Source organism: Phycodurus eques, chromosome 4 (assembly GCF_024500275.1).
Source record: "Phycodurus eques isolate BA_2022a chromosome 4, UOR_Pequ_1.1, whole genome shotgun sequence".
Classification (NCBI taxonomy): Eukaryota; Metazoa; Chordata; class Actinopteri; order Syngnathiformes; family Syngnathidae; genus Phycodurus; species Phycodurus eques.
The window spans coordinates 17,568,455-17,592,019 of NC_084528.1; the positions used below are offsets into that span (position 1 = coordinate 17,568,455).

The following is a 23,565-nucleotide window of genomic DNA, read 5'->3' on the forward strand; positions in this document are numbered from 1 at the left end:
CAGGAATATTATTATTATTTTAACAGCGGTGTGTATAAAAAAAAAAATAAAAATAAAAAAGTGAGTAAATCTCAAAATTGTCAAATTGGTGTACTCCATGAAGCAGGACGCTTTTCAAAATGTGAGAGAAACTGTTTAAATGTTTTATTCATGTGAAGTCTATGTGAAGCACTTCTCCAAAAAACTCCTCATTTGGCATTAGACTGCTTCATATTACTACTTAGGAGAACAGGCTCCTATTGTGATACCCGTAGCTATGACGTTGTCTATCCAGATTAACAGGTGGGCTAGAGTTTTCTTTTTTTAACTGGGTGGCAAATGACCATATAGCAACGAACATCAGTCCAGCATCCCGAGTCTCACTTAAAATTTAAGATATGCGTGAATTTAACTACAAGCGCAGTCACAGGACGAATTAAAATTGTCACGGTAAAGCTGTAGTGCGTAGCTTGTCGCCCCAAAGCTGGAATTCTGCATTGCAAGTGACGTCACTTTGAAATGACAAACTATGGCGGGCCCCCGCCTGCCCATTGTGTGATTCTACATTTCTGTTTTCTGGAAAGGAAAAAAAAAATGTGGATTCTTCAGAAGCGGTAACTACTGTGAGATTATTTTCTGCTACAGAAAAACAAAATATAGTCAGTTTCAATGCGCGATAATGACACCATAGAAAAGCTGAAATACTGAAAAATACAGCAAGATGTTAGAGGAGATAATAGGCTTAACCATCATTGGTTCATTTCCGCTAGGTAGCGGCTCGGGTGAAAATGCGCACTGCAGCTTCAAGTACATCGTAATCTGTCACATCTGCTGAGCACACAATCGCACCTCCTCCAGAATATCAGTTCTCTCTGGGGGAAACATAAAAACAAAACAAAAAAAAACTCTTGTTATTATTCAGTTGTATATCGACAATCAGAAGAAAGCAATAATAAAAGGCGCACAAATGACCATCGCCGGGTGCCTTTTGAACCTCAGGAGGCCCGTACATTGCCGACATTTCCTCATTTTACTTCCCTCACTATCATCAGCCTTTCTCTTTCCATGACATGGAAATAAACGATGACAGATTGGCCCTGTTGGCTTATTTAAACGGGTGTATGCGTGTGTGTTGTGTTGAAATCCCCTCCTGTGAGCAATCACAATGGTGGGAAAGATCCATAAACCCTCGCTCTCAAATAGATTATTTTTTTTATTTTCAACGACGACAAGCGCTGGATTTATTCAATCAAATCTGGACGACGCCGCGTTACGTAGCTCAAATCATCACAAGTGTGTCGCGCTGTAATAATAATAGAATTTATTTAATGAGAGGACAAAAACAATCAATAATAATGCCCTAGAAAGACACAATTCTACTTCACACACACCTCGCCTAGCTGGTTGACAGTAAAGGAGGCATGATGGAAGATGTACTCTGACTTCTACTGCTGCTGAGCTTTTGAAAACTGCCTTTTCACTCCCACACTTGTTAGCCAGAAAAGGAAGGTGACAACAGGGGCCGCTAAAGTGGATGATCTCTAGCTGAGGAGTTTTATAGGAGACATTTGTATGAACGGGTCTTCCTTAGTCTGTACAATGTGATTTCCTTCAACTCTGAAGTTTTCAATGGATATTTTGTGCCTTTGATTAGTTTCCATTTTCTAGACATTTCCCTTAAATGGGCCTAAAATGGAAAAGCTAAAGAAAGAAAAGTCCCATTAAAAATGTATCTAATGCAATCCTTTATGTTAAGATTTCAATTTGGACTGCTGGCTTTCAGTTTGATATTTTTTTTTTTTTTAAATGTATCCACCAGATGGCCGTATAGTTTCCATTCAATGCATGCAGTAAAATATCACATTTTCCCGATTTTTATAAGCGTATGTCGCCATTATGTTGGATAACGGTATGTCTGGCATGTCTTTCATGGAATTAATAACTTCAGGCTCTTCTCTTAGAAGTCCACATTCTCCATTGTAAACTAATAAAGATTTTTTTTTTTTTTTTTAAATGTGCTTAAGAACAGTTCAACAATTTTTAGTGGAAAAATTTTAGTGAATGATGGTGAATATTTAAACGGCCTCTTAAGGAGTAAATGCATTTTAAGGCATGGTGGGTAAAGCAGCAAATCTAACTGGCTAAACAATCTAACAAGATGCATTACTCACAAAAAGCTGGGAATATTTGTCTTTTGGGTGAAATTTCAGGATCAACCAAAATTGTAAAAACATGTATACCCGAAAGCCCAACATCTTTATGACAGGAGAGTATCTGTGGGGAAAACTAATTGTGAAACTTCACCCCGTGAACATAAACCAGTCATTCACACAATTGTATTTTCATATGGTCTCCTCCACAATGAACTCGATGGAGTGTTGCGGGGACTGCGTGGCGTCCATCATGGTGATCTCGCTGCCGTCCATGGTGATGGTGGGAATGGTGATGCCCTGCGCTCCAAGCATGGACGTGGGCAGGATGACCACCTGCGACGTCCCGTCCATGCCGCTCAGCTCCTCTGCAGGGATCATGACCGCCTCGCCGACCCCCTCGCCCGCCTGCAGCACGTAGATGGTTTGCATGCTGCCTTCGTCAACCTCCACCTGGGTGGTGGTCGTGGTGGTGGCCAGCGAGGACAGCACTTTGGCACCTTCCAGCACCTTCTGGACCTGTGCCGCCTCTGTGGCACTGGCCACTTCCTCGGCAGCCTGAGCGGCCTGGTCACCGTGCTGCCGGATGTGCTTGTCCAGGTTGGAGCGGGAGCGGAAGGCGGCGGGGCAGTTGGGGCACGGGTAGGGCTTCTCGCCGCTGTGGGTGCGGGCGTGCTCGGTGAGGCGGGCCGCCACGCTGAAGCTCTTGCCGCAGATCCAGCAGCAGAAGGGCCGCACGCCACTGTGAATGCGCTCATGGTCCTGCAAATGGGGGAGCTGGCGAAAGCATTTGCCACAGGTGGTGCACTGGTGGAGGAAAATTAAACAAATGTTAAGAAACTGAACAAAACCATCAATATTCTACCGCTTCTGTTTCAGGTCCAGCTGACTTCTGCCGGGTGAAGCGGAAGGACTGGTTCCCAGCCAGTTGCAGGGCACATATAGACAAAGAATTATTTAGGGCTACAAGCTCCCAAGTATTTTCAGAAAGTAGTATTCTAACGATTATCGCTTCAATGAATCCAGTATTAAATTTTTAAAAAATTTAAATATATTTTACATTAAAGCTTTTGTTTAAAAAGAGGCCGAATTTCAGATTCAGGCGGAGCAGTGTGGTTTTCGTCCTAGCCGTGGAACAGTGGACCAGCTCTTCACCTTCGGCAGGGTCCTTGAGGGTGCTTGGGAGTTCGCCCAACCAGTCTACATGTGTTTTGTGGACTTGGAGAAGGCGTTCGACCGTGTCCCTCGTGGTGTCCTGTGTGGGGTGCTTCGGGAGTATGGGGTACCGAACCACCTGATACGGGCTGTTCGGTCCCCGTACGACCAGAGTCAGAGTTTGGTCCGCATTGCCAGCAGTAAGTCGGACTCGTTCCCGGTGAGGGTTGGACTCCGCCAAGGCTGCCCCTTGTCACCGATTCTGTTCATAACTTTTATGGACAGAATTTCTAGGCGCAGCCGAGGCATAGTGGGGGTCCAGTTTGGTGGCTTCAGAATTGCATCACTGCTTTTTGGAGATGATGTGGTTCTGTTGGCTTCATCAAGCCGTGATCTCCAACTCTCACTGGAGCGGTTCGCAGCCAAGTGTGAAGCAGCCGGAATTAAAATCAGCACCTCCAAATCTGAGACCATGGTCCTATGTCGGAAACGGGTGGCGTGCACTCTCCGGGTCGGGGATGAGATCCTGTCCCAAGTGGAGGAGTTCAAGTATCTTGGGGTCTTGTTCACGAGTGAGGGAAGAATGGAACGGGAGATCGACAGGCGGCTCGGTACAGCGTCTGCAGTGATGCAGACTTTGTATCGATCCCTTGTGGTAAAGAAGGAGCTAAGCCGAAAGGCAAAACGCTCGATTTACCTGTCGATCTACGTTCCTACCCTCACCTATGGTCACGAGCTGTGGCTCGTGACCATAGGTGAGATGAGGTGGCTCGGGCATCTGTTTAGGATGCCACCTGGACGCCTCGCTGGTGAGGTGTTCCGGGCATGTCCCACCGGGAGGAGACCCCGGGGATGACCCAGGACACGCTGGAGAGACTATGTCTCTCGGGTTGCCTCGGAACGCCCCGGGATCCCCTCGGAAGAGCTAGAGGAAGTGGCTGGGGAGAGGGAAGTCTGGGCTTCCCTGCTGAGGCTGCTGCCCCCGCATCACAATGAATTGGGACAAAATTCACATAAACGTCTCACAATATCACAAACACTAACTAACACTTGTGCCTCATCGGTGGGTAGGGAAAGGAATCAGCATTTTATAGCATTTGGTTCCATTCATTAAAAAATAAATAAATAAAAATAAAATAAAATAAATCATTGGTGCCGTGTGAAGTTGCTTTTTGTGCCAAAATGCTGAGTTCCGGTGCCTACCCTTCAAAATAAAAGGCTTCAAGATTAAGATCAAGATTAAACTACCAAAATGATGGAAAGGCCAAAGTATGGAGAAAGAAAGGATCTGGTTATGATCCGAAACACACAAGCTCATCTGTGAAGTATGGTGGAGGTAATGTCATGGCTTGGGCTTCCATGGCTGCTTCTGGAACGGGCTCACTGGTTTCTATTGATGATGTAACTCATGATGGGAGCAGCACAATGAATTCTGAAGTCTACAAAACCATTTTGTCTGGTAATTTACAGAAAAATGCATCCAAACTAATAGGGAGAAGCTTCATCATCCAACAAGACAGTGACCCAAAACACAACAAAGGACTTCATCAGGGGGAAAAAGTGGAAGGTCTTAGACGGGCCAAGTCCATCACCGGACCTTAACCCAATAGAGCATGCATTTTACCTCCTGAAGAGGAGACTGAAAGGAGAACCCCCCAGAAACAAACAATAACTGAAAGAGGCTGCAGTAAAGGCCACGAAAAGCATTTCAAATGAAGAATGCAACAGTCTGGTGAAGTCAATGGGTCGCAGGCTTGATGCAGTTATTGCAAGTAAGGGTTATGCCACCAAATGTTCATTTTAAGTTAATTTAATAATGTCTGTTCCAATACTTTTGCTCACTTGAAAAGTGGGTGGCTTCAAACAAAAGGTGCGCCGTCCTGAGTTCTTTAACACATCTAGATGTAAATACCATGAAATAAAAGCTGGAATTCTGAACATTTTTCTCATATTCATCTTTTGATCTGAAACCCAAATGTCTTCAGTATACAACAAAAACAAAGGAATTGACCTTGCCATTCCAATACTTTTGGAGGGGACTGTATGTGCCTCTGATTTTAAAGAGGTGTCGTGCAGTTACATCTGCCTGTTTTTGACCCAAGTGTCAAAATTATACATACACCCACTAATATTTTTCAAGTTTCACCTCAGTCAGATGTTTTTTTTGTCGTCATCAGAAATAATTATTGCAGAATTTGTACAGTTCAAATCAATTGGGTGTATCATGTTAAGGACCATGGAAATGGCTACAAAAGACTTTCCCAGCTTCCCAACAAATCCTATTTCATGCTGGCAAAGGGAAACTACCAAGATAGTCAACATGCACACTCCAAACAGTAAGCCCCTAAACTCGAAACCTCTGAATGTACGTGTGGCGGGCTAAACACATGCTCCACTGTGCTTCTAAACACCTCATTATAGCAGAAACTCAAGCAAGGAGATGCCAGTGCAAGTATCAAGTGTTAAAGGTGTTTTATAATGCTTTTTAGGAGGTGAGAAGTGCATAACTGCACACTTCACACTTTATTAGAGCACAACAACAATCTGCTGCTTGATCCGCTTTTGGTGATTTTTCATACTTTTATGAGTGACTACACAAAATCGCCGTGTCACTTTTGTGGCTTCTGTATTTCTTCTTTTACTTGGCTGGTAAAATCCTCAGCAAATACACTCGCTCTCAGTCAGCCCAAAGTATGCTTGACTTAAATTAATATTCAGCCCCACGACAGCTTGTGTGTTGCTTGTCCCATCAAACATCCATCTTTGAGGGCGGCCTGTGAGATGCTGCGACGCTGCTAACATTAAATCAATTTCCACAGCAGGGTGCAGGGTTGGTTGGTGGGCAAAGTTGATGTCACCAGCACGGCAAAGATGGAGGGTCGTCAGTGAGGGTGGGGTTGGCAGAACGGGGGGTTGAGATTCCCAGAATAGTAACAGACAGAGAGGGGACCTGACAGGCCCTAATTCAACCCGGTCATTAATCACAAGTACAGCGAGGGAGGAAACACCCGCAGGACACACACATATACGCTCTCTCTCTCTCTCACACACACACACACACACACACACACACACACACACACACACACACACGCGCAAATGGTCACGGTCCAAAAGTGGCAAGATGGCCACAGCAGGGAGCAACGTGTGACCATGAATGCTACATTTCAATTTACGATGTAGGTAATGAACAACGGGGCGTCAAAAAGAATAGTGAAAGATGATTTGGTAATGATGGTGTAGTGGTACATTGGCCTGATTTTGGTGAAGGTAGCATGGGTTCAGTTCCCACTCAGTGACAGAATAAATGGCCTCTGTCTCTATATGTGCCCTGCGACCAGTCCAGGGTGTGTAGTCCACCATTCGCCCAAATTAAGATTAGATAGAATCCAGCTCCCGGTGACATTGAACAGGTTAGGTGTTATGGAGACTGGATGGATGGATTTTTGATGACTTACCTCGAAGGGCCTCTCGTCGGTGTGAGTCCTCATGTGGACCAGAAATGTGGAGTTGTAGGCGAAGCCCTTGAAGCAGATCTGACACTTGAAGCGGGCTCGGCTCTTGGTCTTGGCCATCTTGCCTTGGCAGTGGGCAAGCACGTGCTCCTCCAGGGCCCTGTTGGAGATGAAACGGCGGCGGCAAGGCCTCACCGGGCATTTGAGCGGAGTCTGGCCGGTGTGCGACAGCCGGTGGAGGTCCAGGCCCTCCTGGGTCATACAGCGGTGGCCACAGAGGTCGCACTCAATCTGAAGGAAATGTGTTTTATTTTTCGCTATTTGCAATAACATATACTATACTACAGAAATACAGCAGAATAACTTATTTTCAACCCTTCCATGGCTTAATCACATTTTGGCTGGATTACTGTAATACATTTTACCTTGGAGTCCAGTCCTCCCTCAAACGTCTCCAGTTGTTTCAAAATGCTGCTGCTCATTTTGTAACTGGACCATGTAAGAGGGAGCACATAACTCCTAATCTGGCCTCCCTCCACTGACTGCTTGTGCACTTTCGAGTTCATTTTTAGATTCTTCCTTTGTTTTCAAATCTCGAAATTGTCTCGCCCTGCTTTACCTTTCTGAGTGACTCCATTACGACACTCCTGCCCGGTGCCTCAGTTTGGCTGACCAGATGCTCCTGAAGGTACCAAAGTCTAAGGGGAAGCTCAGAGGATATGGCTTTTCTTGTCGCTGATCCCAAACTATTGAATTATTGTGGAGGAAATAATTATTTGATGCCTCACTTATTTTGTAAGTTCACCCACTGACAAAGACATGAGCAGACTATAATTTCTTTTTATTTTTGTAGTTGTATGCTAACAGTGAGAGACAGAATATCTACGTAAAAGAAAATCCAGAAAATCACATTTAAAAAACGATAATGTATTTGCATTTCATTGAGTGAATACGGATTTGGTCCCCTACCAACAATAAAGAATTCTGGCTCCCACAGACTACTCCTCTCACTTGAAGAAAATACCCCTCATCTAAACTCGTTAGCTCTATGAAAGACGCCAATCTCTACAGGCCCTTCCGAAGTTTGCCAATGAACACCTGAACGATTCAGAGAATGATTGGGAGAAGGTGATATGGTCATATGAGACAAAAATCGAGCTGTTTGGAATCAATTTGATTCGCCGTGTTTGGAGGAAGAGGAATTCAGACTGTGACCCCAAGAACACCATCTCCAACGTCAAGCACGGATGTGGAAGCATTATGCTTTGGGGGTGTTTCTCTGCAAAGGGGACAAGCCAACTTCACCACATCGAGGGAAATATGGATGGACCTTTGTACCATGAAATCCTGGCTGACAACCTCCTCCTCTCAGCCAGAAAGTTTGAGGGTCGAAGATGGGGCTGCTAGCACGATGATGACCCAAAGCACACAGCCAAGGAAATGAAAGAGTGGCTAAAGAAGCACATTAAGGTCATGGAGTGGCCTAGCCACTCTCTAGACCTAAATCCCATAGAGAGTCTGTGGCGGGAAGCCACAAGCTGCGAAGACACAGCTTCGAAACCTTAAGGATTTGCAAAGAGGAGTGGTCTAAAATGCCTCCCGAGATGTGTACAAACCTGGTGATCAACTACAAGAAACGTCTGACCTTTGGACTGGCCAACAAGGGGTTCTCAACCAAGTAATGTTTTGACAGGGGGTCAAATACTTATTTCCCTCAATAAATTGCCAAATAATTTTTATATTTTCTTTTATGTGATTTTCTAGATTTTCGTTTTGAAATTCTGTCGCTCCCTGTTAAAATACACCTACCATAAAAAATTTAAACGTTCCTGTCTTTATCAGTGGGTAAACTTACGAAATCAGTGAGGGATCAAATTATTATTTCCTCCACTGTACCTCCCAATGCACATCAGGCAAGCCTTCATTGTCCATTTTTAAAACCTATCTTAAACCCATTTCTATTCCTTGGTGTTCAAAACGGCTTGAGACTTAAACCCTTGTTTTTTTCTCTTTTAATGTTTTTATTGCTATTACCTTTGTCATTTCACTCTCTGTAAATTATGTTCAATTCTCTTAAGCTTTATTTTAGACACAGTTAAGAACGTTATGGTTGTGGGGGTTTTGTGATGCCACCCAGAAGTGTATAGTGACGGCAAAGGGGAACAGTATAATGACCACCATAGAACGTGAAGTGTGGTGATGACCATAGAATGGGAAATGAAGCTTATTATGATTTATTAACGTGTATTGGCTACTAAGTACAATATAGTGACAACTAGTTGATAATTATTAAAGGTAAGAAAAAAAATATCAGCTGCATTTAGTCTTTATGTGAAGAGACTCTTCTGTTAACACTTGTACAACAGTTAAGAATGTTACAACGTGCAAATGCATGACGTTGATTTGCCTTCAGCAAGCCTTCCTCTTAACTTCCTTGAATTTTACACGTATGGCACACGTCAAAGAGTGGTTAATTTAGTGTTAGTTGATCCATAATGCAGGTAACTTATTTTTATACTTGTATGACTGACACAATGTTACTTAAAACACTGCCTGTACAGTTAAAAGTTGTATTTCTAACGTAGGGGTAAAAAAAAAAAACGTTCTGAAATGCTCACCTGTCCAGTGGAGCGACCTCGGCCTTGTCCGCGCCCACGTCCAGTGTTCCTCTCCTCCTCAGATCCAGTGCAGCGCTGCTGGTGGATGTCCAGCACGGTCTCGTTGATGAACTGGGCGGAGCAATGGGGACAGACGACGGGTTCCTTATCTGAGACGGGAGAAAAGATTGGCTTTATACTGAGGGAGGCGGTGGGACACGCGGGAAGCATGCTAACACATATGTTAGGTTGATGAAAGACTCCAAATTGCCCACAGGTGTGCATGTGATAGTAAATGGTGGTTTTTCTATACTATGTGCCCTGAGATTGTCATGCGACTAGTCCAGGGTGTACTCCGCCTCTTTCCCAAAGTCAGCTGGGTTAGGCTCCAGCTCACCCGCAACTCTAATGAGGACAAGCGCTGAAGAAAATCGATGAATGGGTGGTCACACACGCAAGTACAAGTGCTGTTCATTAGTACCGATTTGTAAAACACTAACTGGGCCACATGTGAGTGAAACCAGTGACCTCTTGTTTAAATTCACTGAGAGTGATATTTTACCTCATTTTAACAGCGTTGCAGTAATCACCTCCTGTTTAAGTTTCAGGAAACGTACAGATTTCATCTAGGAGCATTTAATAAGCAATGACAGTATCATTGACTTCTCCGGGGAGAAAAGGTCGCATTGTGGCTCATCAACACTTTTCCACTTCACTCACTATTAAATTAAGAGTGTTTGCGACTCCCAGTCCCCCGCCCCCACCCAAAAATAAATAAATAAATAAAAAAGGTCCAGCCAGAATAACAATCACTGGGAAGCATCTTTCACAGCTAAACATGAAAACATTTGTCAGTTTTACAGCACAAGAATGAAAATACAGGAGTTCTTGTTTACGTCATAGTTCCATTCTTACGGCGGTTGTTATGGTTGGGCATCGTTTCAATTTGAACTGGTTCTTTATAACCAGTATCAATATCAAACCTATAAACTAAAAGGCAATGTTAATGGAACTAACCCAATTGAGTTAAGATGCATTAATTAATGTTTCAGCTAAAAGTTAAATATAGCATTGTTAAAATAGTTATTTGGGACTGTTTTATCACATCAAATGGTTTATATGTGGAAGTTTTAACTTGACTTCCTGTTTTAAACTTGTAGCCTTTTATTTTGAAGGGTACGCACCGGAGGTCAGCATTTTGGCACGAAAAGTAACTTCACATGACACCGGTGAATTTTTTTATTTTTTTTAATGAACGGAACCAAATACTATAAAACGATTCCTTTCCCTACCTGCCGATGAGGCACGAGGTTAGCGTTTGTGGTACTGTGACACATTTATGTTAATTTTGTCCCAATTCATTGTGATGTAAAGTTGGTACGGTGAAGTTTTAGCTCAATGTTAAGCTTTTTTTCCCCTGTGATTGGCTCTTACGTTGGTTTGAAGACTAAAATAAATGCTAAAATCCATCAGTGCAAAAGTGCAACCAACCGATTACCTTGTTAGCTGTCTCAATGTTGGCATAGACGTATTTTATTGTCTCACTCACCCAATTGACTGAGAGTTGACCTCACTGAAGCTCCGCGCAGTGTAGGCTGAGGCTCAGAGCGGGAGGGAGCACGTCAGACTTCTACACATCATGAAAGCCTCCTTTGCACAATATAATCTTATTCCTAGTGTTGCACTGAGGCGACTGGTCATTAATTTTAACAAAGTTAAGACACACTTTTGTTCGCCGCCGCCGTTGGGCACAAGCACGTCTTCGTGCGCGTTGTTCTTTGTTGGTTTTCGCCGCTTCTTCATTGGTTTTCGCCACTTCATCTTTAAATTTGAACGATTCCGGCAGAAAGGGACCATTAATCCCAGTTCCAATCAGTTATCGATTCTCGATGCCCAACCCTAGAAGTTGTAAACGTAGTGCATCACTAACCTACACTAATGCAGAGTAAACAGTCAAAATTACAGTAAATAACTATGAAGAACAGTTGCAGGCTGAATATAAAACAAATGTAAAAGTCAGCACGGAGGTAACTGATTGTGCCTTCCAATGCCGCGTGACAATGTATTCTTACGGGCTTCACAAACAAGTTTGCAAGCCTTTCGTAACCTTGAAACAGTCGTAAACTGAGGACCTCCTGTAATGTGAATAACATTGAGTTAAATAAGAAAAATAAAATTCCTCTCCCCTCTCTTGTCGCCCTCGGCCGCCCTTGCTCATGACTAGGATTGGGCGTCGTTTGGGCGGTTCCGGTTCCGGGCGGTTCTCAGTTCCTGTTCTTTTGGGGGGCTGGGCTGAGGAAGTTTGCGTTGTTTGGATGGAGGGGTGTCCGGGTTGTGGGTGTCCATTTTCTTGGCGGTTCGCGGCGTGGACTAGGGTGGGCATTTGGCTCAGGGTTCTTTGTGGCCAGTATCAGTGTCGGACCTGTGGGCTGGGGGTTGGTGTGTGTTGGGTGGCCCGGTTGACTTGGTATTCATTGATTGGTGTTGGATGTAGTGTTGCTGAGGTGGTTGTTTGCGACTGTTTCATCGCGTCGGGTGATTTGTGTCTGCAGGTTTTGTCTTGACGGGTGCGCGCCGGGGCTCGGCATTTTGGCGCTTGTGATTTTTTAAGATGGATGGAGCCGGTTGCTGCTGAGCGCTGGTTCCTATCCTGATTTTCACCGGTGGGCCGCGGGGTTGGTGTTTGTTGTGCTGTGGGATGACGTTTGTGTGGGTTTTATCCCGGTTCATTCTGGTGTGGGGTTGCTGCGGTGGGGTTTTGGTTCGGTGTTGAGCTTTTTTCTCTGTTGACGGTGCTTGCGTTGGTTTGGGGTCTGGAGTGGGCACTGAGGACCGTCGGTGCGGGGGTGCCGGCTGTTTGCCTTGTTGGCTGTCTCGGTGTTGGCATGGAGGTGTTTGTTGGTTTTGCTCGCCCGTTTGACTGGGGTTGGCTTGGCTGGGGCTCGGGGCGTGTTGGCCACTGCGTGTCGGGGGGGGCCTCCTTTGTGGGGTATGGTCTTGTTCCGGGTGTTGCGCTGGGGCAACTGGTCACTGATTTTGGCGGGGTTGAGGTGCGCTTTTGTCCGCCGCCACCGCCGTTGGGCGCATCTTCGTGCGTGTTCTTCTTATGTGGTTTTCACCGCTTCTTCTTATGGGTGGGTGGACAGTGGGTGTCAGGGCTGGGGGGTCGGGGTTTTTGGGTTTGGGGGTGCTGGTCCCGGTTCCGGTCGGTTCTCGATGCCCGACCCTACTCAGTTTCAGAATCATCATTATTTTGGCAAGTATGTCCAAAAAAAACACACAAGGAATTTGTCTACGGTAGTTGGTGCCCGTGCCTCTTCCCTTGGGACTGGTCGGGGCGCTTCGGTCAGGCTCGGGTGGTCGGTGGCATCCCCCTGGTTGGGTCACCTGCTGGACAGGCTCGCTGACTTTTCTGGTTCTCTTGGGGTTAGTTATTGCATGTCCTCACTGAGTATATCACCCCCCCCCCCACCCCCCTCCATAGAAATTTAGACTGGGGTAATTTTCGAAACAGTAGTAGCCTACCTAAATTGTGCCATTTTTTTTGTTTTTACTTCCCTCGAAAAGCCGACCAAGTGCCAGCTTGCAACAAAATGTTCATAAGTTCGGGCACTCATAAGTCAATGTATCACAGTACTTGCATGAAATGTGGTTGTTAAAGTCAGAATTGCAGTAAAATATATTTCCCCAACTAACTTCAAGTTGGGTGGCATGGTGGACGACTGGTTAGCACATCTGCCTCACAGTTCTGAGGACCAGAGTTCAAATCCTGTGTGGGTTTTCTCTGGTTTCCTCCCACATCTCGAAAACATGCATGGTAGGTTCAATTTTAATTAAATGTGAGTGTTGTTTATTTATATGTGCCCTGAAATTGGCTGGCGACCAGTTCAGGGTGTACCCCACCTCTCGCCCTAAGATAGCCAGGATAGGCTCCAGCACACCCGGGACCCTAGTGAGGATAAACAGCACAGAAAAATGGATGAATGGATGGATATTTAAGTTCCCCATTAAGTGCCAACCTTCAATTTAGTAAATTCCTGGTTTATTCCCATTTATTCTTATAAATACCTATGGGACATTTTGCAACCTTAAATATAGAATAAAATAATAATAACTAAGTACAGCAGAAATGGATCGTTGCCTTCTTGTGCCATATGACCACATATTCCTGTGATTGGACTTCTGACACACCAGTGATGGCAATTTCTGCTTGAAAAACACAAGTCTCAATTGATCAACTCATCAATAAATCAATTGCTGTCCTGGGTCTCTTTGGGCAACCCGAAGCAACCCGCTGCTGGGATGAAAATCTGTCTGAGGAAGAAGGAAGAAAAAACGCTGACACTGATGGTTCAATCAGCATGTTGACAGGTCATCAAGCCAACAGCTCGCAATCTGCTAACCAGCTGTACTTTCTACCTCAGTAGAGACAACCAGTCCACTGCTTCCCCTTGGAAACCAACCAATTAAACCTTTAATAAGGACAATCTCACCCTATGGCCCTGGACTTATCAATGGATCAATCTCTTCAATCATCTCTCTCAGAGGAACGCCGTATCCCTGACCTCTCCCTCATACCGACTCGTCAACCTTAACTAATGAGCCCCCATCCAGCCCACCCCCCTCACCCACCTCACCCCCCCACGCCTGTGATTAAGATGAAGTGTCAGCATGTTGACCCAATTCATTTACCGCCACCTTTCCAGTTCCATTCTACTTGAGACGCAGATCAATGTAAAGTCATTGACCTAATGCATTGGCGCACCAATGGTCGTATGGTCGTAATGGATATTTGGGAATAAACAAGATTGGCCACCCGGGTGGGCTTGATGGGGGAGTCGTGCTAATAAGAGCATATTTAATTGCCTTCCATTACAGTGTAACAGATTTTTCATTACGGGCTCATCCGTCATATTGTAGTCCCCACCGGAAACACAAAATGATTGACGGGGAAGACAATTCAAGAAAAAGGCACACAAAAGAGGTTTCACGTGCGACACAAAGCTTTTCCTGCTTGCGCGTTTTGTTCCCGCTGACAATACAAAGTGCGTGGGTGAACGGTTCCCACATGGGGGCTCTGACCTTGATGGGTGAGCGAGTGCAGGTCGAGGTCTTTCCTGCGGCTGAACGCCTCTCCGCAATCAGGGCAGGGGAAGGGGTTGCTGGTGTGGAGAAGTCTGATGATAAAGAAAAAATTGGCATTAGATATACATCTCAGCTTTTGAAATAGAATAATTGTCGAACAGGTTGCTGGTGTGAAGAAGTCTGATGATAAAGAAAACATTGGAATTAGATATTTACAGTGGGGCAAAAAAGTATTTAGTCAGGCACCAATTGTGATGAGAGGAGAGAGGCCTGTAATTTTCATCATAGGTATACCTCACCTATATGAGACAAAATGAGAAAAAATATATATATAAAATCCAGAAAATCACTGTCTGATCTTTAAAGACTTCATTAGCAAGTTTTGGTGGAAAATGAGTATTTGGTCAATAGCAAAAGTTCATCTCAATACTTTGTTATATACCCTCTGTTGGCAATGACAGAGGTCAAATGTTTTCTGTTAGTGTTCACAAGGTTTTCACACACTGTTGCTGGTATTTTGGCCCATTCCTCCATGCAGATCTCCTTTCGAGCAGTGATGTTTTGGGGCTGTCGCTGGGAAACTCAGACTTTCAACTTCCTCCCAAGATTTTCTCTGGGGTTGAGATCTGGAGACTGGCTAGGACACTCCAGGACCTTGAAATGCTTCTTACAAAGCCACTCTTTCATTGCCCGGGCGGTGTGTTTGGGATCATTGCCATGGTGAAAGACCCAGCCACGATTCAATGCCCTTGCTGATGGTCGGATGTTTTAACTCAAAATATCACGATACATGGCTGCATTCATTCTTTCCTTTACACGGATCAGTCGTCCTGGTCCCTTTGCAGAAAACGGCCCGAAAGCAGGTTGTTTCCACCCCCATGCTTCACAGTAGGTGAAGTGCTTGTTTGTAGGTGACCAAAAACATATTTTACCGAGGAATTTACCAATCAATTCATTAAAAATCATACAATGTGATTTTCTGTATTTCCTCCCATTCTGTCTCTCACAGTTGAAGTGTACCTATGATGAAAATTACAGGACTCTCTCGTCTTTTTAAGGGGGGGGAGCTTGCATAATTGGTGGCTGACTAAATACTTTATTGCCCCGGTGTATCTCGGTTTTTAAAATATCTAAATAAAAAGCCAACTGACTCACAAAAATTGGCTTCACTTTTTAAAGCAAGAGTGTCTGAAAGGCAGAAGATAAAATAAAAGCAGCAAACTAAAATTGTTGTATTTATCCTCTTCTTGGAGGAGAGGAGTTCTTGAACTGGCTCTTTGCAGCTCCTCAGCACTACACCTGAGTAAGAAGAATCCCCTAATATTTGCGGTTCGGCATGCTCAGATTTTTGTGAGGAATCTATCCTGTGTTGTTCACTGTTTCTGTGCTCAGTGTAAATCCATGTTTGACATAAAAATATTACTTCGGCACCATCTTATGGCATATTGGTATATTGAGGTGACTGGAAGAGCTTCATTTATTCAGACCATAGCCTTGTCTAATAGAAAAAAAAAAAAGTGCTTTGCCGCCATCTTGTGGCATCTATAGCAATAACAACCCAGTTTGGGTGGGTGAGTTACTTTCAAAATTTCGCTATTTGCAGCCAGGTTCCGGTTCCAATCCACAGCGAATAGCGGCGTTCACTGTGACCTCAATATTCCAGGGACAGCTGAGGTCACCCTCAAAGAATGACAGGTTAACCACTTGAATTGCCAAATGTGCTGTAATGAGGCAATGACATATGTACAGTGACATTACAAAAGACAAACAATGACTTATTAAAAGTATGGAGGCAAAAACAACAGTCTACTACGAGAGGTGTCAATGGATGTAGTCTCTTAAGAGGAGGGCAAGAATCTGAGAGGATGGAGAAGCTTGTGAGCATCTCCAGTAGTTATAACTATTTTCTCACCAAGTATTATAGTTTGGTGATTTTTTTATTATTATTATTATTTTCCTTTACAATGTAAAGGGTGCCAAAATACTAGACTCTTTCCTGTACATTGAACAGGGCCAACTGGATCCATCCGTTTATTTTCAATAGCCCTTTTCCTCATTAGGGATTCGGGTATATAAAGAAACAACCACTCACCTCACTTTCATACCTATGGAAATTTTAGAGTCATCAATGAACCTAACTTGCATATTTTCTGGAATATGGGAGAAAGCTGAAGTAGCTGGAGAAACATGCAACCGGAGTAGAGATTTAGACCCCGAACCTCTTAACTGTGAGGCATTCGTACTAAGCACTAAGACAACAAGCCGCCCCCCAACTGGATCGGAGACTGTAAATTAAAACAGTTTCGAGGTGTCTTAGAGCACACTTCTCACAGTCTACAAAGAGTCTTGTTCAGATCAGTTAGTTTTGAGTGATCCATCCTATCTCATGTAAATTAGATACTACGTTCAACAAAAAATACTTCTTGGCTCTTTCCAATATATGGTTTAGATGATATCGTTCTAATTTATTTCCTCCAATGGAACCAAATGGAATTGGATAGTCAGATAGAAATAAGGTTTCGATGATACAGTTTGTGAATAACAATCAGATAGTCATAGGAAAATGTACATGATACATGTGTCGACCTAAAGACACCCATGGTAAATCAAAGCTATAGTGAAAGCATAGGCCAGTCGTCTGTAATAGTGAATTCAGATAATATCAGTATATTATACTGGTATAGCATTCTTTTAAAATGATGATATGCATTTTTTTAATAATTATTTTTTCGGAAAGTGTTACTTAAGTTGCGGCACTGTTATTGAAAGGTTAGCACATCTGCTTCACAGTTCTGAGGACCCGGGTTTCGAATCCGGCCTCGCCTGTGTGGAGTTTGCATGTTCTCCCCGTGCCTGCGTGGGTTTTCTCCGGGTACTCCGGTTTCCTCCCACATCCCAAAAACATGCATGGTCGGTTAATTGAAGACTCTAAATTGTCCGTAGCTGTGAACGTAAGTGCAAACGGTTGTTTGTTTATATGTGCCCTGTGATTGGCTGGTGACCAGTTCAGGGTGTTCATCACCTCTTGCCCAGAGTCAGCTGCGAGAGGCTCCAGCACCCCCACGACCCCAGTAAGGATGAACGGTATGGGAAATGGATGGATGGATGTTACTTCAATTTAAAAAGGCTTTACAATAATTTCCTGAAATTGTAATATTTTTCAGCAGCTAGAATTACTGTTTCCAATTCATTTGATGATTATTTTGCTCTATAAAGGGGTTTTATACAGTCTAAATATGATATGGTACAAGCTACTGAAGTGGAGTCGTAACTGGGCAAGCTAAACAGTATGTAATGTTGAATATACTTCGTATTTGTTTTTATCCATGTGACCACTGCTGGGTCTGACTGTACCAACAAGTTGTCTTTTAACTTCCTTCACGTATGTACGTTAAATAAGGGCAGCGCTATTGGATATGAGCATTGACATGCAGTGTACATCCAGCCTTAAATAGGTGTTGAAGTACAATTGGTCTAATCAGGGTAAATTTGGATTTCTACGCTACTGTGTTTATATAATAAAAAAGCTACAGGGGTGACTCAATCAGCTATTTCACCTCATAGTCACAAACAAAAAAAAACAGACGGACACGGTGTACATCGCTTTCGCTGTCCTGTCCTGTGTCCTCTTAATTCGTTTGGCCTGTCTGTCAATCATACGTGACTAAAACTCAAGGACACACAAGGTATCCGGGCACGGCATGTTCGTAAAGCTTCAAGGTCCCGCGACACGGCTCGCCTTCTACACAGCTAGCAAAGGGCATTTATCTAAATCCCATCCTGTGTTAATGAGATGCATTTAACTGGGTTGTAGAGGCTGAATGTTTTCCCTGAGGTTAGAATAGATAGTTGTCTCACATACCAATACAAAATAATTATTTCTGGGGAAAAAAAAGGAAACTCGTTACTTGTGATGGTTGAGCTGTTCCTCTGTGTGGAAGTGTGAAGGGCAGAGGGGGCATGAGAAGAGACCATCTCCACCATCACTGTCTGCAACACATATCTGCAGCCAAGGACAAAGTAAAGGACAATGTAAAAGAAAAAAAGACTAGTAAGAAAGGTCTTTAATCCCTTGTACAGTACTCTTTCTTCAGCCTTCGTCGCAATAGTCATTCACCATTCATGTGCTACAAGTACTTATAGAATGTCACATTAACTAAAGAAAAATGCCAATTTTAAACGTCTCACAAAAGAGCAAGAGAAGCCAACTCTCTGAGCGGCCCTTGTTGTCTTCATGAAGTCAAAATAAAATGTAAAATATGCAGCGCACTTATTTTGAAAATGGTGCTTTTAACTTGATGTGCGCACATGTTGCGAGCAAAAGCAATAACTTGTGTCTCCAGTGTTGGCAACTTAGAGACTGTCGCTATATTTAGCGCCTTTCCCGACCACTCTTATCCCTATTTTTGTTTTGTTTTTCTCCCAAAAAAGCAACAATGCCTACAATGGTCCTCATGTTGGTGACATGACATTCCCTGCACAGTGGCGTGGAGAGGGGATTTTATCTTGGTAATGATTTTTAAATCCCAACTAAGAATAGACTATAAGAGTTAGTGGTTTGTGCTCATAATGTCAAAAGACTAGAAATACAGACAAAATGATGCACTCTGTAGACATGTTTTTTTTTTTTGTAAATGTTGATTATATAGTGATGTAATTTAAAATGTAGATATGCAATTTTAGTGACTCCCTATAGGTCTAACATTTTTCTTATAACAAAAAGCAGCACAAGTAGCAGCTTATTAAAACCATGCAATTTAGTCTTTCAGAGTAACACTTTAAATGTATATAGAATACTATTTAGGTTAGCATGTTGGTGTGGCCCAAAACAACCCTTTCCACTTTCTCACATGGCCCCTTTGGAAAATTAATTGCCCCCAAATAAGTCTCCCCCCCTAGTGTAATGTATTGCGACATACTAAAGCGCTATACAGTAAATGCAGGAGTGTAACTGTTTCCCTGTGTCTGGGCTCCTCCGTGTGTGTTGTTTGAATGTTTATTTACTGTAACATCGGTGCTAATCTTCTTAACATGTCCAACCAGGTCCCTCTGCTGGTCATTTATTATTTACATGTGATTCATTGTATTACAATACAGCACACCAACATCACATGACCTGCGATGTGACTATTGCGCAGTGCACACACGTACGTCACAATGACGACACTCAAACAATATATCATGGAGGCCTAGATGTAATTAGTGATACACCAAAACTTCAGCTGCCAAAGTTTTTGCCTAAAAATAGCATTTTTGGTTTGGGACCGAAATACCTTTTTCATCGAAAACAAAACTACTAAAATAATATGTCATATGCATAACATGTCAGATGTTGAACAGTGACGGCCGACACGTGTGTACACTTCAAAGTAAGGAATCATTTACTATCAACAAGCAATGCCCTATAGAGCACTGCTAAATGTCCAGTTGAAATTAGTCAACTGGACATTTAGCATTTAGGTCAGTTTATTACACATACCCTACACTCACGGTTTGATAATGGTAAATGGACTGCACTTATATAGCGCTTTATCTACACCATCACAGTGCCCAAAGCCTCACATTCACACATTCATACACCAATGAGCGACTGCTGCCATGCAAGGCGTTGCCAGGCCCACTGGGAGCAAATTAGGGGTCAGTGTCATAGATTTGAACTAGTGACCCTTCGCTCACTGGACAACCGGCTCTACCTACTGAGCCACAGCTGCCCTAGTGGCATACTGATCATAAATCAATCAAAATAAAATAACCATAAATGCATATGGTAACATAAACACTCATTAATAATAAAGACAAACATATTTTTTACTACAATAATTTAAATTTGCACATCATGATTAATTATGTAAACTACGTGGCTTTTCCGTCATCATTGTAGCGGCCCAAACGCAGCATCCTAATTGTAGCCCAACCTCACTGCCTTCTGCTGTTCGGGTAAAGGGAATGCTTTTTGCATGCTATTTTGCACCGCCCCAGCTACCTACGAGCAAAAGCTAACGCGGCTAAATATGATGCCGAGCCACGGAGGTGAACGTGGGTCTCGCATCCGTTGTCAGCACAGTCTAAGTCACTAATCATCGCCTCCACAAGTATCATTATAACAAGGACAGGCGGAGGATAAGACGAGACAGGCGGGACCACCATGCAAATTGCTAAGCTATCACATGAAGTTGCAAACACCAAAAGAAGTGATTGGGTGGTACAGTGCACTTGTCACATTGGTCTGGCCAGAACCGCATTATAGCGGCGATTATCCAACTTTGAAGAGCAAAATAGCAGGCAAATTAGTACGCGTTTATAGAGGAAAATACAGTAATATACAATGCTCGACAGACATAACAGGGACCAGAAACTGGAAATGAACAAGTACATCACCACTGCTACGCCACTTGAGAAAAATGAACCTATAATTTAAAGGTACATTAATATAATTTCAACAGCAATAGTAGATAAAGGAAATAAAAAAAGAGCATGCAAGAGAAGACATTTGCCTGCAAATGTGTCTGCCATTCTAAGGTTGATGTAATAAATACTATATAATAAATACTGAAGCTATATTTCATTAAAGACTACGAGTAATGATTATGTTGTGTAACAGAACAGTATGCAGAATTTTTTTATCCTATTACATAATATACTGCAAAAACTGTGCCGTGGTAATGTTCTTGAGATTTAAAAAAAAATATGGAAATTCAGACAAATTGCTATGGAAGAGAATTTCTATAGGTTGGCAGCTCTGCAGTTATAACCATGAATGAAATTTTACTAATAATTGGCATAGTTTTATAATGAATAAATAGCTCGTTTGATTTATTTTTATGTTGTTTAACGTGAAGCACTTTGTGCTGCATTTTCTTGTATGAAAAATGCTTACAAATAAAGTTTGATAATTTCTTTCTGTGTTTCAGCTTTCGGTTTTCAGCATTGGGTTCCTCAGTTTTGGTTTTCCTTTTTCGGTCAAGACTTTTCGTTTCCGTGCATCACTAGCTGTAATAGCGGTGGGAGACGTGAGTTAGAATGAGAAAACTATTATTTAGTTTGTTTTTAAACAAAGGCAAAATGCTAGAAACATTACAGCTTTGCGTTTTAAGAGGCAAATGTTCGTTTTTTTTTTTTTGTTTGTTTGTTTTTTTTAAAAAGGTAAATGGTACAAACGGTACAGGTTTGCATTGTGTTAAAGGGGCAAATACAGTAGTGATACTTTGACTTACAAGTTTAATTTTTCTGTGACTAAGCTCTTAACTAAATTAACTAATACATCAATTTTCCCCATTCAAAGGCCATCAATTTCAGCCCCTCAAAAAAAAATACTGCGACTGTTTTGCTGTATGTTTTTAATAAAGAAAAACATTTTGTATTTGTGTGTTTGACTGTTTGTCCCGTTCAGAAAGTTCACCGGCGAACTATTTTTTTTCCCCACTATACTCAAGCGGCTCTATATTTGAAGCTCTCTCGTAACGAAAATTTTAGCTCACAACACGAAGTCTACCCTTCTACTGGAAACGGTGCCAGATTGTGTATTGCTAAACACACAAATGCTAGAAATGGTACATATTTGCATTCTGTGAAAGGGGCAAATGGCAGAAAAGGGTACCGGTCTGCGCCCACGCTTGCGGCGAGGCTGATCCGAGGTGTGAATGAGCTGGTGCCTCTTCAGGGTGGCGGCTTGCGTGAAGTCTTTGCCGCACACGTCACAGGAGAAGGGCCTGTTTCCGCTGTGACTCATGGTGTGACGCAGCAGGCTCTGCGAGTTCGTGAAGGACTTTGAACACACCTGCACAACAACAAAGCAATATGTCACTGTTATATTAGTACAGTTTAATAGTGTAGTGACAGATTTTGATGGACACCTTGCAGGTGAAGAGCTTTTCTCCAGTGTGGCTGTAGACGTGCGTGCGGAGGAAGACGCGCCGGGTGAAGGTTTTGCCGCAGTAGGGACAAACGTGGGGCAGAGCTGTGCGGGACCAGTCCTGCAGCAGCTTGGCAGGTGGAGGGAGGTTTGCGGTGTCAACGGTCACTCCGCTCTCTGATTCCTCTTTAGCGCCTGAATCCTTGTTTCCTAAAGAGAGAAACTAAGTTGATGCCGTGCAACATTTTTAGCCACCGGGGAAGTACTGCCCATTTCAGCAAGGTACACTACACACATAGGGATCCTGTGTCTGAGATGCACAAAAATGAGTAGGGACGCATAAAACATGGTCAATCTGCCTCCATCGACGCACAGACGCACAGCATCGCTCACGTGTGTGTGTGTGTGTGTATTGCTGAAGTGCTACAGCAAATCATTATCCACTAAAAGTACAAGTCCTGTCTTTGGTGCTAGTCAATTCGAGGCAGAGGAGAGCAGGTTATTGTTCCACAAATACAAAGTACACTTTTTTGCGGACTCGAAAATGTTTCATTGTTGTGCAGGCTTTCCCACATATACATTGATCTGTGGCGGGCCGCCACTAATAGATTTTGCCGCTTTATGTTCGTCCTCGCTGTGAATGTAGCGTGTCATTAAACACTAGTCAGTAGGTGGCGGTATGCACGGCCTCCGCCAAGACGTGAAGCTTGGTGTGCCCAGAAGACAACACTCAGATCGAAGCGAGGGATACGAACAGACGAAGGTAAACAAGTAACACGATCACCCAAAAATAAATAAAAAATACATTTAAAAAAAACTTGGTACAAATATGTCACCAAATAAGTCCAGAAGTTTGAACAGGGCGAATTTATGTTATATTATGATGTCTCTCTGTTAATGTAGCTAGAAGCTAAACACGTGCATAGACAGTAACGTGCACTATGTTCGTATTGGATGAAGCGGTTCTACTCGTTAGGTGACGCGAATGACGTCTCATTCACACAAATGAATATTGACAATTATTTCAAGGGATTCACGAAAAAGCCATGTCCTGTGGACACACACCAACATGCTGTAGAGTCTGCTAGTTCGGAAGCAACAGGTATAGTATCAAAGTCACAAGTCATTTTTGTATTGTGACATCACGAGGTCAGGCCGACAATCGTAAATATTAAACCGGTTCAATATTAATGCAAATCTTTTGTGTGCAATTAACACTTGAGCTTGACCGAGCAACGGACTCAAAGGTGTGCCTAAGTATTGTTGAAAAACTATTTTTAATTTGACTAGTA

General features: G+C 43.2%; 1 protein-coding gene across 1 annotated transcript in view; it reads right to left on the minus strand.

Moving 5' to 3' along the window:
* Nucleotides 1–247: 247 nt before the first annotated feature.
* The window catches only part of znf574 (zinc finger protein 574), a 42,378-nt gene continuing 19,060 nt past the window's right edge, over nucleotides 248–23,565 (minus strand). Inside the window, exons 4-10 of the mRNA XM_061674329.1 lie at nucleotides 22,275–22,483; nucleotides 22,019–22,198; nucleotides 18,330–18,424; nucleotides 14,419–14,513; nucleotides 9,358–9,506; nucleotides 6,743–7,030; nucleotides 248–2,936 (exon numbers count right to left, since the gene is read on the minus strand). Coding sequence (XP_061530313.1) covers nucleotides 2,322–2,936; nucleotides 6,743–7,030; nucleotides 9,358–9,506; nucleotides 14,419–14,513; nucleotides 18,330–18,424; nucleotides 22,019–22,198; nucleotides 22,275–22,483 — 1,631 coding nt within the window. The 3' untranslated portion in view covers nucleotides 248–2,321. The remainder of the gene's footprint in view (nucleotides 2,937–6,742; nucleotides 7,031–9,357; nucleotides 9,507–14,418; nucleotides 14,514–18,329; nucleotides 18,425–22,018; nucleotides 22,199–22,274; nucleotides 22,484–23,565) is intronic.